This window comes from Citrus sinensis, chromosome 6, assembly GCF_022201045.2.
Source record: "Citrus sinensis cultivar Valencia sweet orange chromosome 6, DVS_A1.0, whole genome shotgun sequence".
NCBI classification, from domain to species: Eukaryota; Viridiplantae; Streptophyta; class Magnoliopsida; order Sapindales; family Rutaceae; genus Citrus; species Citrus sinensis.
The window spans coordinates 16,252,729-16,267,661 of NC_068561.1; the positions used below are offsets into that span (position 1 = coordinate 16,252,729).

The 14,933-nt window shown below is 39.1% G+C and overlaps 1 protein-coding gene and 1 long non-coding RNA gene across 4 annotated transcripts; both read right to left on the minus strand.

The window, feature by feature from the left end:
* Positions 1 to 2,257: 2,257 nt before the first annotated feature.
* LOC102618921 (aquaporin PIP1-2) lies at positions 2,258 to 3,816 on the minus strand. The gene is made up of 4 exons (XM_006480923.4): positions 3,297 to 3,816; positions 2,905 to 3,200; positions 2,630 to 2,770; positions 2,258 to 2,539 (listed from the first exon to the last, which is right to left on the minus strand). Exons 1-4 carry the CDS (start codon positions 3,628 to 3,630, stop codon positions 2,447 to 2,449), a joined length of 864 nt encoding a protein of 287 aa, XP_006480986.1. The 5' UTR covers positions 3,631 to 3,816; the 3' UTR covers positions 2,258 to 2,446.
* Positions 3,817 to 9,869: 6,053 nt separating this feature from the next.
* On the minus strand, positions 9,870 to 13,432 carry LOC127903015 (uncharacterized). 3 transcript variants are annotated; one of them, XR_008055769.1, is made up of 3 exons: positions 13,122 to 13,432; positions 12,399 to 12,520; positions 9,870 to 12,181 (listed from the first exon to the last, which is right to left on the minus strand). It is a non-coding gene; the product is annotated as an uncharacterized LOC127903015 (long non-coding RNA). The 3 variants fall into 3 exon arrangements; XR_008055771.1 differs by having other exon boundaries at positions 12,893 to 13,432; XR_008055770.1 differs by having other exon boundaries at positions 9,870 to 11,040; positions 11,239 to 12,181; positions 12,399 to 13,432.
* Positions 13,433 to 14,933: the final 1,501 nt, after the last annotated feature.

Sequence of the window (14,933 nt, forward strand, 5' to 3'; positions counted from 1 at the left end):
TTCAAGTTCCATCTGCTAGACCTTATTGGTCGCCCACTTTTTTGTTCCCCAAGAATTAAGATCCCATTTGTATTGCCCTAACACCATAAAATTCTTTGGAAATTATCTTCTTCTTTTTTTTTTCTACAAAAGAATATCTATACCTCAAAATTTAGAAAAATGACCATGAAAATTCTAAATATTTAAAAAGGGACACTAAAATTTCCTTTTAACTATAATATCCTTTACCTCTATTATCCCCTTTTACAATTATCTTAGAACTATATATATATATATATATATATATAATATTTTAAGTGCGGATATTTCCACAAATTTTCATGTAGATACATACTTTTACAGTTTCGAATTGTAAAATATTTTACACAGTTATTATCTAGAAAAGATTCCTTTACTTCAATATGGCAATGGACAATATAAAAGACATAAAAACATAAATTTCAACACATTAAAAGATAAAATATACTGTATTGAAGTGTATAGTTTTCTTATCTTTAATTTATCTTTTACTTTAATAAAACAATTTTTTTAGTGAACCAAATTACACAATACTTGTAAAAGAAAATCCAGCAATGAAAAATTAATAACCTTCAAAAGAAAAAATAATCTAAGGAAATAGCTTGGTTGAATTGACTTTTTTTGTAGTGGAAGTAAGAAATCAAATGATACTCATTTTTCTCTCACACCAACTATTACTTTAGTCTACTAAGAAATATACATTAGTCTACTAAATGACTTTGTGAGATGAGGTGATGAGGAATTGATCTCTTAACCTCTTACTTCCACTACAAGAGCCAAACCAATTAAATTATTCCCTTATAATGTGTTCAATGAGCATATGCAATGCTAATTAATGATTTATTAACATTTTTCATACATGCCAAGTCGTTATAGCTAAACATTCTTTTTTCAAACGCATGGTTTGACTTATTTGTACAAGTTCTTATCCATGTTTAAATGCTTTTTTTTTTCAAGAAGTATTTTAGGGTTTCCTATCTATGTTTGGTTTTCTACTTAACGATGTAGACAACTAAATAGTCTACAAGTCGTATATGAGTCTAATTTAGTTTTGTTTTGAGTTTTGATTGCATTTATCTTTTTTTTTTCCCTTTAAACCTTTAAAGAAATGTCGATCGAGCTAGAAAAAACCTATTAAAAGGAAACTAATTTAAAATTAAGCCAATTCGGTGGCATAAAATGCAATTATTCCAGTATAAACAAGTTAAGTGCTCAATGAAATTTGTAGCCGGGTTATTTTTTAAATTATTTATTTGTTTAATAAGGATTCGAGTTTGTTGACCTTAGTCAATTAAAATCAGAAATAATATAGTATCATATAATCTGAAAGTGTTTTTCAAATACTTATTTTATAAACACCCTTTTTTAAAAAAAAAAACTTTAAATAATTTTTCTAATTAACTTAAGGAAAATTAATTTTTCTCCTCACTTATATGAGTAGGTTCGAACTTCAAACCTCTTATTTTTTACATACTGAAGTAGTTGGCATCCACCATCCTCTTCTTTAATTCTCCTGTGAATTATTTATTTAAATTTCATATTGTCGAGTTGTTTTAACCACAGTCTCACCGTGAAGGTGATTTATTCATCGGTTAACTTGAACATATGTCTAAAGCACTGAATATGCTTAGGGCTACCTCACTGCATCACAGGGTCAATTCTTAGATTTTATATCATTCGTACATTCTGTTTAGGAAGTTGAAAATTGACCCTGTGGAAGAGGCACGGCTCAAAGTATTGTATATGGGATTTTATATTTTTCGTGTTTATAAAAGAGTGAAATGAAGTAAATAAGATAAAATTGTAATTATAAGACATATATAGCCCGTTTGGGAGTGTGATGTGGTAGCTGAGCTGCCAAAACCCAGCTACTAAGGTGTTTGGTAACACTTGTAGTTAGGTTTTGATAGCTTAATAAATTTTTTTCCTAACTTCTATTCTACAGCTGTAGCTTTTACTCTATAGTAGTTGCAGCTTAAAAGTTACAGCACCTCACTCCCAAACACACCCATAAATGATGGCGCAAACCGCAAATACTCTTCAACGAGCCACTTGTTTATAGATTGTAATCGAACATTTGCCGGCCCGGCCCGGCCCAGTAGAACCTTTGAATTTCGAAGTCTGCATGTGACCTTTGAAAATCATTTGCGATATTGCAGTTTATTTGATTTTTATTTTTAAACTTTCTTGGTATCCTGATGTTACAGTAGAAAGGCCATCTTAATCAAACAATTCACAGTGAACAAGAAACAATAATTTATTTATAATAGGAATCGGCCATGAACATGTATAGTCATACACAATTCAAGAACCACAAACACCGAAGGGTTGTACATATACAGCAGATAATTAAAAGCAAACCCAGTGACAGTGGGCAATTCAACTCCATACATGGCTATTAATTGAACGGATCGAAATTAATGACTAGTCATTTGGACTTGAATGGGATGGCCCTGATCACAATCTGATGATATAAAGCTGCAAGCGCTGCTCCAATGAATGGTCCTGCCCAGAAAATCCACTGCACACACCCATAACAAGATAACATTAGTAAAACATAATCAAGCAGTAAATTCCTTCAAAGCGGCCAAGAAATTAGTTAATTGCTTACATGATCATCCCAGGCTTGGTCCTTGTTGTATATCAGAGCTGCGCCAAGACTCCTAGCTGGGTTAATGCCTGTTCCTGTGATAGGAATTGTTGCCAAGTGCACCAAAAACACAGCAAATCCAATGGGCAGGGGTGCCAATATCTGTAACAATCACCAATCAAATATTAATTCAACAACCATAGCGTCTTAAAACATGCCACGCCATTATATACATCGTACACAGCAATAAGGCTAGAGAGAAATTAGTAGCAATGTGAATGTGGCATTGTGCTTACAGGAACATGAGAATCGCGGGCATTGCGCTTGGCATCAGTGGCCGAGAAGACAGTGTAAACAAGAACAAAGGTACCAACAATCTCGGCTCCAAGGCCATCTCCCTTGCTGTAGCCTTTGCTGAGCATGTTGGCACCGCCGCCTAGCATTTCATATTGGCTTTTCTGAAAGCCCTTTACAACGGCGGCACCGCATATGGCCCCTAAACACTGCATTATCATGTAAAAAACTGCCCTGGTAAGCGACAGCTTTCGGGCCAAGAACAGCCCGAATGTCACCGCTGGGTTAATGTGACCCCCTGTGCATCACCAAAAAAAGAATAATAATTATTAGGCACAGGCCAATAAGAATCGAATATAAAGATTGTACATGTTATAATTCAATTTTGTGTTACCTGAAATGCCAGCAGTGCAGTAGACTAGAGCGAAGATCATGCCGCCAAAAGCCCAAGCGATGCCCTGGATTCCCACAGTGGAACATTTGCTTTTGGATTTGGACACGCCCATCACTGTTAGAACAGTGATGTAAAGAAACAAGAACGTGGCCACAAACTCCGCAATGCCAGCCCTGTAAAAGGACCACGACGATAATTCGCCGGGCTCAAAGAGCGGCGCCGGAGGTGGCTCCGTGTAATCCTTCACATCCTGAGTCTGAGCCGCGGTTCCAATAGGTTGACTCTCTCGATACCTATTTGCTCCCACTCTTACATCCTCTTCTTTGCCCTCCATTATGTTCTTGTGAAAATTAATAGACAAGATAGGTTCAAGTTTCTTGGGAGTGAATTGAATCAATAAATGGCACAACGGGCTCACGATTTAAGAGTGAGGGAGCCGGGGGGTATTTGTAACGTGAGTTTGGGACAAAGGGTAGTGAAGCTTTTGGTGGCTTTGAGGCATGAGCTCATTGATTAAATGAGAAAAAAATGAACTGTTTCTCCCCAAAAAAATAGAGTGTTGTTGTGACATGTGACCGACCATTTCATCATGCCTTGGAAAAAAGTGACTCTTTCTTTCGCTGGAGATCATTGAAAGATTTGCATGTCTTTGTCCTTCTTTCTTTACATTACTCATGGGTAATTTTCACTTCACTTAATTTCTATACCTTACCTTGCATTTTATTCTTAACTTCAACTGAAAGTCTGATGCCTTTTTACAAGAAAACGACGGCAAAATATGATGACAAAATTGGACGGAAAGAACCACTAACAAAAGCATTTTATCTTTTCAATCTGACTTGCACGCGATGCACATGTATGCGTTACCGTTAATTTTTCTCTTTTGTTTTTGTATACTTAATTTCCTTGCTACCATAGAGTATTTTCTTCAATATATAACCGTTTCACAATAGCCTATACGTTTGAAAATGTAAATTTGAGGTTAAATAACTTTGTCTAACTAGCCCCAAATTTGTATTTTAGATCACGCACGTGATGAAATGTCTCGTTTTATCAAAATATATAACTGATTGAGGTGTTTTGCTCTTCACAACATTTGGTTTTGGCACTTCACAGACAGACAACAAAAGGCATTCTTCCAATTAACTATTTTACAAAACTTCTACTTCAAGGTAGCTATTAGTTAATCTGATTAATTTAATTGTTTGGTTTGATAATTAAAAATCTTCCTGTTGTTTTGCCGTTTTCAGTAAAATGTCTGAACTGAACTTACAGGTGGTATCACTTATGTATAGGTTCAGAACATTATCAGCAGTCATGCTCGTATCCAAATATTCAGATTCTGTGAAAATTAGTTTATATTTGAACTAGAATCAGAGCTGTGTAATAATATGCAATTGCTTTATTATGTTGTATAAAATTTAGACGTTCAGACATGATAATGAGTATCATTAACATTAATTCTAATTCTAGCTGCTTTGGGTTCAGACAACCAATGTAGAGTTGCATGTCTACATTAAGAGGATTAGAGGAAGAGTACAAATAAATAAGAATTGAAACAGGAGTATATTAAGGATTTGGATCATCTCATAATTTAATTTTTCCTAATTTTTATAAGAGATTTAGACACGTGGTAATTAAATAATTCTATGGACAAGATTAGATCTGCTCTTGAATTTCCTTAATAATCACAACTAATTTTATTGCAATAAAGCTCATTTATGATCATGCGTTGATCAAATTGTTCACTTCTTTTAGACCGTTGGACTACATAGATCAAGAAAGCTTTAGTGCATTTCTAATAATTTCAAATGATGTCTAATGATTATTAATAAAAAAGACTGAACCGTGGGGATCGTTGGTCATTTTTATTTCCTCTTCTTGTTTCAAACCCTACAAATATATCAGTCGAAAACGGAACAAGACTCTGTTTTTCCCTCAATAATTGCTACGCAGCAAAAGCTCGTAGCGTTGGCCGTTCAAAGCAGGGCCCAAATTTAGAGACTCGTAGAGGGTTGGATTTACACGGAAATGTTTTTGTTTTGGAGTTGCATCAATGAAGAAGAAACGGTTGATCAAGTGTATCTGTGAACGTGGGGTCACTTTGATGGGGCACTTGGTTGATTCACAGCCACGCGATCAAAGGCCGGTAGTGGCAGGCTCGAGAATCGCGGCTACCGACTTTTGCCGTCCCCTACCTAAAACTTTAAGCGCCATGTGAATGAATCTGTGATGTGCGTTTTTATTTTGGACACTTCCTAGTGATGTAATGCTACAGAAAGAAGAATATGGCTTTGGTTTCGTCGACTTTTGACTTGTGTCGTTGGACTTGCTTCTTCTAAAAAAGCTCGTGTTCAAAATAATATTATTATCGCATCCCATGATTGAGAATTAGTATGTTTCGAAAATAACGTTTTCCTAAAATACATAAGTTGGAAGGACTTATTTTTTTTTTTTATTTTGGAATAATTATCGATAACAATGTGAATTATGAAGGTGACAATTCATGAGAACACAAGAGAAGCCACATACCCTACATATTGGATGAGGTAGGTCGAATCAAAAGAGTGAAACAAACCACATAACATTTTTCGAATTTTAGGAACAAAATGCATTTAAGTGACTGTTTGGGAAGAAAACAAGAGGCCAATGATGAAGCGCCACATGTTGATATTTAAGAAATTGGCTTACTTCGAGTACCTTGGGTACCCCGGTTATCCTAGGTACTTCGAGAATATCTCGGGTACACTATGTAAGGGTATAAAAAGTTAGAAAAATATTCATAAAAATGTCAAGGGATAGATGGGCCCCGAAGTTCAAAAAGATCGGTTGAATACGTGTAAAAAAATAAGGAATCGGTGGGGAAATCTCGAGCTACAAAAGAGGAGACAACCGCATGTCACTCCAGCGAATCAACCAAAAGTTTGATATTATGATAGTTGGGACCACCATTTTTCCTGCCACGCCTGCAAAATTACAATGGAATTGCAGAGGTACGCGAGACCACTCCACTATGCCTAGCACGTGAATACGCCTAAGTCGCCATACGCATGAAAACAAGAATATTCATGACATGACAGCAGAGAACGCCAATAATATAATGTCTGGTGGCACGGCGACCAAGGTACACCATATAAATACTCAGGTTTAATTTTTATGAAGTAAGTTAACACTCACGCCAAAAACACTAAGGTTTCTTCAACCTCAAAACCTCAATTACCGAGAGCTTGCAAGCTCTCTAACATGAGATAACCCAACTCTGACTTGAGCGTCGGAGTGTGGTCGCCGGGCACCCCCGGCTCCACCTCTGATCTCTATTTTTGTTGTTTTGCAGGTTTAAGACAATTTTCACCAGCCCTCCGTACCTGAAGTCAGACCCTCGCCATATCCACCGCCATCTCAATCCTCTTTCACTCCACAAACAACTTATACAGCCCGTACACGCTAAACAAGTGAGGCACCCCGCTCCCCGACAAAAAAAAAATTATTGTTCTTAACTTGGTTTTGTGGCTTTTAATTTATTGACCCAAAATCCGCCGAAAACAATTGGCGCCGTCTGTGGGGATCCCGCAAAAAGCCTCTACACGGTGCTAAGCTTATCAGTACGTGAGCTTGCGCAGCCATGGCACCCGACGTACACGCTGATTACCTAATGCTATGTCATGATAGAGCGGAGGACTATGACAGTGATGAGATGGGTGACTCGATAAGGAGGGCGTCTGGCCTAGACAAAGGCAAATCTATTAAGCAATCAACCGGTATTCACCCCGACGAGGAGCCTGTTACTCATAAACACTTTGAGGATCTAGCTCACGCGATTCTTAGAGCAGTAAGATCTCGGGTACCCGAAGCAGCCACTTCCTCAGTAACTCAAGATGTTCCGCCTCCACGCAGTGAGAAGCAGATCGTACCAAGATCTGAAATACTAGAGGGAAGTAGACTAAAGCACAAGCCATCGGGCACCCGTTCAAAGTTTCAAACCGGCGGTTCTCGGGAAGAATGCTCCACTGCCTCTTGTTATTCCCGTAGTAGCTAGGGTAGCAAACGCAAACAAAAAGCCCATGAAGATCTCCGGCACAAGTTGAAGGCTAAAAGAGCCTCCCAAACAACTGCGGTATCCTCAGGTGCACCTAGGGTACCCCGCGAGTTCATGGAAAAATGGAGTATCTCAAAGCTCAAGTGAAGCTCTTTTATGAAAAATAAAATCCCACCAATGTTTTAGCGCCAGCGTATAACTCACCATTCACCATAGAGATCCAGACATCGGTTCTCCCGGAAACGTTCACCATGCCTCAAATACAGCAATACTCGGGTACCTCGGATCCCGTGGAACATGCTGAGTTGTATCGTGACAAGATGCTGATTAAAGGAGTGGGCGACAATGCTATGTGTCGGATGTTCCCGCACACCCTCACCGAACTAGCCAAATCATGGTTCCGATCGTTGAAAGCAGGTAGTGGATCTTCCTTAGACCAGCTCTTAAAAGATTTTGTTCATGAGTTTCGTTATGCTTCCTCCCAAGATATAGCATCTTCCGAGCTTGCTTTCATCAAGCAAGGGCAATCAGAGTCTTTAGCCGAATACGTAACCCGCTTCCACCAAGAGGTGTTGCACATCGATATGTTAGGTCACCAACACACTCTCACTCGTTTTGAAAAGAATTTGTGTTTGAGGAAGTTATGGTGGTCATTTTAGAAGCACCGCCCTCTCTCATATGGGGAAGCTCATTCTCGAGCTCTACAACAAATAAAGATGGATGAGAAGTGTCACTTGAAATAAGAGGAAGACAAAGCAAAAGCCGCAAAAAGCAATGAGAAACCAAAGAAATTTAAGGTAGCCCAAGCACCCTCCTAAGCGCTCTAGGTACATAGCCAACCTCGTCCAACCTCACGTTGAAGAGGATTGAATATCGCTGGTGTATTCCGGGTACCCCAAGGGTCTAAGAAAGAAGTTTACGTCTGAATGATAGCATATGGTACAACCTTCACAAGAGAGTCTCGATTGGCCATCAAGCATTATAGTAGGTTGTCAATCTTGGATCGCCTCGGGAAGGAAGTCAACTTCGCTGGTCAAGATCACTCTAAGGTACCCCAGTTACCCAACTATCTTATCTTATCCCAATCATTTTTATAAAGAAAGATGCTGAAGGGACATAGTCATTCCCGATGGCATCATCACTTTGCCTGTTACCATCGGAGTACCCCAGCAGTGCAATGACATCTATTCTCCTTACTAATTAGGCGCTTGCGAGACATTGGAGAGCTGCGTGCTGGAAAGTATTATAGACAACTAGTCCTCTGAAACAAAAAAGAGTAGGGCTAATGGAGGTGGATGCGGTTATGCATGATGTACCCAAGGTACCCCAAAGTCCCAATTCAGCGTCAATCAAAGAGTTAGAACTACCCCTAGATCCCCGAGTGCTGAAGGAAAAAAAGCAAGGAGCACACATGCTACTCTAAATGAAAAGAACAATTATAAAGAACCTGTGAAATGCTACCATACTGAGGAAGTACTACTAATAAAGGGAAGCACTTTACCTATTTCTATTTACTTTATTTATTTTTCTTCAATGCTTATGCGTCTATAATTTTGATCTATTGTCTAGTATATTCTATCATGCGGGGTACCCAGAGTACCTCAAACTGATTAGTTGCACTTTTCAATTCTCTAAGTCTCTAATGACAAGGGTGATCTCAGGATCCCCCATCTTTAAGATAACAAAACATTATCATGTAATGATCTTGCTTCTATCGTTTATAAGTATGTTTTTTACTTTATGAGATGATGTGTATTCTCCTTTTTTATTACTAAATGTAACTGCAGTTAAATTTTCGCCATTAATGCGACTTCATCTTATTGTACCATGTCTTGTATGCACCTTTCAGCTATAATTGCTCCATTACAAGATAATCTGAAAAATCTGGGGTTTTCGACCCAACTTGATCGTGAAGATCTGTTCGAGGTCGAAGCCAATAAGAAAGAATACAACAAATTTAAAGAGGGAGGGTCAAAGAAGGCTCGAAGGCAAGGTAAACCAGCATACCCTCGCACCATGAGATTCCGTTAAGGTATGCACACACCCACACCTTCATTCTTTTACTTGAGCTAAGTAAAGAATAGACAAATGACAATCACCAGAGTTAAATGCCGAAAAGAAAAAAGGTTGGCAAGCATCTACCTCTACTTGCATTATCTCATTAAATATTGACCAGAATCAGATAAAAAAATAAGCATGTTTTTTACCATTTCTGCAGAAAAGGGGGCCGAGTAGGTCCTCGAACAAAAAAAAAATGGAGGTACTTGAGGTACCCAAGGAAACTCCACAAGTTTATTACAGATACGCCATAATCTTTATTTACATCCTAGTTGCGCAATTATGAATTTCATTTTACATTATGATGATGTTCGAATTATTAAATTATTTGAGATACGCCATAATCTTTCTTAAGACGAGCAACGAGCATATCTACGGGAATCTCCACACAAGCACCAAAAATACATCAGGAGGTACCTGGGGTACCGAAGGAACCTCCACAAGTCTACACAAATTAATCGTAAGCGAGGAATCTAATAGCATGCCAAATCAAGTCTATTGCGAAAGTTTAATGTGAACAGGTTGCGAGATTGCCGAGGCAACCTTTCAAAAGACAATTATCCCAATACATCATAATGGGGATATCATACGATAAAAAGTACAATAGCGAAGAAAGAAGACTACTAAAACGTCCAGGGATGAACTCTAAATAACAACAAGTAGGATCATGCAGAAGGGGGAACATCCTCTTCACCGCTCCCCTCAATGGGGGCATCAACATGAGCACCCACGATCAAAGAGCTACTACCCTCATGAACAGTGCTAATAGAGGGGAGAACCGCCTGAGGTACCTGGGGTACCCTAGAAGATCGCTATGGGCTGAGAGTTGGTGGAGCCTGGATTACCTTTTTATCCTTGATCGATCTCAAAATGGCTAACTTGTCCACCTATTTCTCCACCCGAGGTACCACTAGCTCTGGGTCTACACTCCAAACCTCCGTCATGATGTGAGTAAAAGCTTTGTCGACCATCTCCTTCTGGCGAGATAATAGCTCATCATACACAGCCTTAACCCCTTCTAATTCCTTGGATATACGAGTGTTCCATCGGGTTAGATGGTCCAAGCACCCCTGTAAGGCCTTGACCTCTTCCGCAAGTTTCTCCTCCTGAGACCGACCAAGTCTGACCTCCCCTTGTAATTTCTCCACCTCCGCCTGTGTAGTCGAGGTACCACTAAAATCTCGAAGACTGTGGCTAAGGTAGAAGGCCGCCTACACAAAAAAAAAAAGAAAAAAAGAAGTGACAAAAAAAATCGGTAAAAGTGAAAAGCACTCATATCATGACAAGCCTTGAGCGCTCGGCTATAGCCCTCATTTAAATCAAATCCATTCGCCTCAATGGCCATATCTGTAGAAATGCACTCGGAGGAATGAAGAAAACAATCGGTCAGATGAGATATCCTTTTGTTTGCCATCGGGTTAAGCTCGCCCTCCATAAGATCTCCAGGAATCGTGAATAGAGAGCCAAGCTTTCTCTCATGGGTAGCCGGGGTACTCCGAGAACCACCAAAAGTGGAAACGGGTAATTTGCCCTTAGCGCCTGGAACGATGAGAGGTCAATCACCCTTTGATGAGGTACTAAATGTATGGGAGGAGCTGCCACTCATGCGACTGAAAAAGGCGTTGAAATCTTCAGCGAAAAGGTCCATACCTATCCAACATCAAGAAAACAAAAAAAAAAAGAGACAGAGAGATAGGTCAGAAAAATGAATATCAGAATCGTCACAGGCAACAAGACACATTAAGAGAGACAAGATACGACATTTAAAAAAAAAGTTTGTGCAGATGACGGGGGCATCCCACTGAACCAGTGAAGGCAGGGTACCCCAACAACACCATATAGCCATACGTGTATCGCCCCTTGAAGAAGATGAAAGACTCTCCTCGATCAAACCAACTCTGACCAACCAGGTCATACTCAAAACATCAATTTAACGCTGTGAAGACTGGAACTTCTCTATAATACCACTCACTTTTCCTCCCATCTCATGAACTGGGCATGTTCCTTTAGACTAAGTGATGTCTGTAAAAGTCCTGAGAAACAACTAATAAGAAGAAAATTCATGTGAGAGATGTATATATACATAAAAAGGGAGAAAGGAAGAAAGAAATAGAAAAATAAGTTACGGATAAACCAGCCTGCTTCTTCAACTGATAAAGCCTCTTCAGATCTCTGTAAGAAATATCTTCCTTAAATACATCTAGCCACAATACCTCCAAACTCGTGATCAATCTCCAACCGGGTAGAGATAACTGTCCGAGGGCAATATGTATCTCACTAAACATTTTTCTAAAAAATGGTTGAAAAGGCAAACGGAGACCTAATTCGGAAAGGTAAATATGAAGGGCTACATCGTCAGAATGGGGGTGCTCGGAATGCTTGCCCTTACGAGGTACCCTAAGACGGATAAAAGGAGGTATGATATATTTAGCTCTAACCGTCTCTTGATCTCTAGGAGTAGTTGGCCTACCCCTAGTGAATAGAGCCTACGAGATACAAAGACAGTGGGGGAGACCGGGGGAGGTTCGGGAATGCTGACAGAGGTAGGAGATTTGAGTCTGGAACCTTTTGCATAGGTTTTCTTACGGGCCGCCTTAACTGGTTGCTTCCCCATAGTCTTAGATTTACTGTGGGGATCAGTTCGGGACAATCTCGAGCTACCCGAAGGGGACCCATCATCATCATTAATGGATACTAAAAGGGTTGACTCAGAACATGGGGCCTCCTCACCCAAATCATCAACAAAATCTCGATCCTTTACCCCAACTCTTTTTCTCCCCATCTTGTTTTCCTAAAAACACAAGACACAAGTTGAAAAGAAAATCTCCACATCAAAACATGCCCCCACAACTTCAGACCTTATCCATTAAAAGCAAAACACCAACATCCAACAATCAAAGCACAAAGAAAAATAAAGTACCATTATTTTGCATGAAATCCAGAAACAATGTCACAACAGTATTTTTCAAAATAAAGAAGCCGAAATAGATATTAAAAAAAATTCATACATAGATTTCACCAAGAGTAGCAAACTTCAGTCGCCAAAGAACGCAAATTTAGGGATAAAGCGACTGTAAACCACCAAGAGAAGTCGCGGATCGCCAAAAATTGCATGAAGGATGAAGCTAGGCTATCATGGGCACAATGAAACCCGTTAGGAATTTCAACAACAAAAAAAAAGAGAGAGTCAGAATAATAGTTAAAAAAAAAAGCATGGATGATTAAAAAAAAAGAAGGGAGCCTAGATGATTAAAAAGAAAAAAGAAAAGGGAGTCAGGATGATAAAAAAAAAGGATGAAAAACGAAGAAACAACATAAGGGAAGGAGCGCGCCAAGATGAAAGACCGGAATCCCGTAGATAACCGTTTGGATCTGAAGTCGACAGCCGTGGTAGGAACACCGGGAACCAACACCAAAAGACGCGAAGGACAGCCTGCCAAAAAAAAAGAGGAAGAAGAAGAAGAAAAAGAAGTGGATAAGACAATGCGGGGGAGAGAAGTACCGCGCGTCAAGCTGCTGGACAGAGATCTCGCTGGAAGCTGCAAAACACAGTTGCGTGCCGACCAGATTAGGTGCCGAAGACCGCTGCAGCAACCGTTAAGAGTCCGCCGGAAGTGCGCAAGGAGGAGTCCAGCCGAGAGGGAAGGAAAAAGAGAAAGAAAAAAGAAAAAAAAAAGAAGAAAAAAAGAGTTGACCGAAAGAAGAAAAGAAAAGAAAAGGAAGATTTTTACCTGTGTATGCGTTGATGAAGCCAAGGAAAAAGACGAGAAGCCAAAAAGGAGTAAGAAATAAAGCTAAGGAAAAGATGAAAAGCCAGGGAGAAAGAAGAAGCCACTGGAAGCAATTGAACTTTATGGGAGATTTTTTGGGATTTTCAAAATAAAGTGGTAACATAAAAAGAGTGGAACATGTTTTAATTAAACTTGACAAATCGTACTTTATAAGAATATTTTCAAATTCATTTTGCAGAAGAATATTTTCAAATTCAAATTATGTGTCAGGCGATTATCACTTCCCAAGAGAAGATGGAGAGATGTGAAGACAACCATGCCTTTTTCTTCATCAGTTCAGTGTTTGTTAAAAAAAAAGAGTAAATATCGCCACGTGTCACGCGCAGTTTCTCCAAGAGTTTCTTGTGCCTCAGTTACATTCGCCACAAAGAAACTACGGGGATGTTATTTAGGAAGGAAACAAGAGGCCAATAATGAAGCGCCACATGTCAATATTTAAGAAATTGGCTTACCTCGGGTACCCCGGCCACCCTGTGTACTCCGGGAGTACCTCAGGTACACCATGTAAAGGTATAAAAAGTCAGAAAAAATTTCGTAAAAATATCAAGGGATAGATGGGCCCTGAATCTCAAAAAGATCGATTGAATATGTATAAAAAAATAATGAATCGGTGAGAAAATCTCGTGCTACAAAAAAGGAGACAACCGCCTATCATGCCAGCGAATCAGCCAAAAGTTTGATATTATGACAATTGGGACCACCAGCTTTTCCTGCCACGCCTGCAAAATTACAACAGAATTGCAGAGGTATGCGGGACCACTCTATTACGCCTAACACGTGAATACGCCTCAAACTTGCTCTCCACGTATATTTTTGAAACGCTTTAGCCGTCATACGCATGAAAACAAGAATATTCCTGATATGACAGCAGAATGCCAGGTGGCACGATGATCGGGGTACACCATATAAACACTCAGGTTTAATTTTTATAAAGTAAGTTAACACTCATGCCAAAAAAACTAAGGTTTCTTCAACCTCAAAACCTCCATTACTGAGAGCTTGCAAGCTCTCTAACCTGAGATAACCATTTCCGACTTGAACATCGGAGTGTGGTCGCTGGCCACCCCCGGCTCCACCTCTGACCTCTATTTTTTGTTGTTTTGCAGGTTTAAGACGATTTTCACCAACCCTCCTCTCCTGAAGTCAGACCCCCGCCATATCCACCGCCATCTCAATCCTCCTTCACTCCACAAAAAAGCATATACAACCCGTACACACTGAACAAGCGAGGCACCCATCTCCCCGACAAAAAATAAATTTATTGTTCTTAGTTTGGTTTTGTGGTTTTTCATTCATTGACCCAAAATCCGCTGAAAACAGTGACAATTGATGAAGGTCCTTCTCTAGTGCGAAACATTGTAAATTAATTTTTTGATAGTTTATGATATTATAAATTTTTTTTTTTAATATTGTGAAATTTTAAATCTACTTTTAAAAGAAAAACCGATATCGAAACCTAAGAATGATTAAGGCACCACATGCATTGCAAAAATAAATAAATAAATTTGTTTGGAATAGAAAAACTAAGAACTTACTTGCCAATAACTAAATTAATCAAACCTTTCTTTATAGGCGTGAATTAGTTTGGATGGATTAATGGGCTTGTAGTCCATTGATATAACTCACTCTCTCTAGTTAAATAAGTTCAAATCCCTACAACTGTAGAGATTCATATTTCCTCTGTAAAATTAGGGGAGTAGTTACGCTTTCTCGTAACACAAGTACTCGATTTCATGTCGAAATCTTGTAATT

Excerpts from the sequence above, each read along its gene's own strand:
- LOC102618921 (XM_006480923.4), bottom strand. The coding sequence starts at position 3,630 with ATGGAGGGCAAAGAAGAGGATGTAAGAGTGGGAGCAAATAGGTATCGA. Across the intron at positions 3,201-3,296 it reads CTGCACTGCTGGCATTTCAG|GGGGTCACATTAACCCAGCG; the intron begins GTAACACAAAAT and ends GGTGATGCACAG. Across the intron at positions 2,540-2,629 it reads ACCAAGCCTGGGATGATCAT|TGGATTTTCTGGGCAGGACC; the intron begins GTAAGCAATTAA and ends GGGTGTGTGCAG.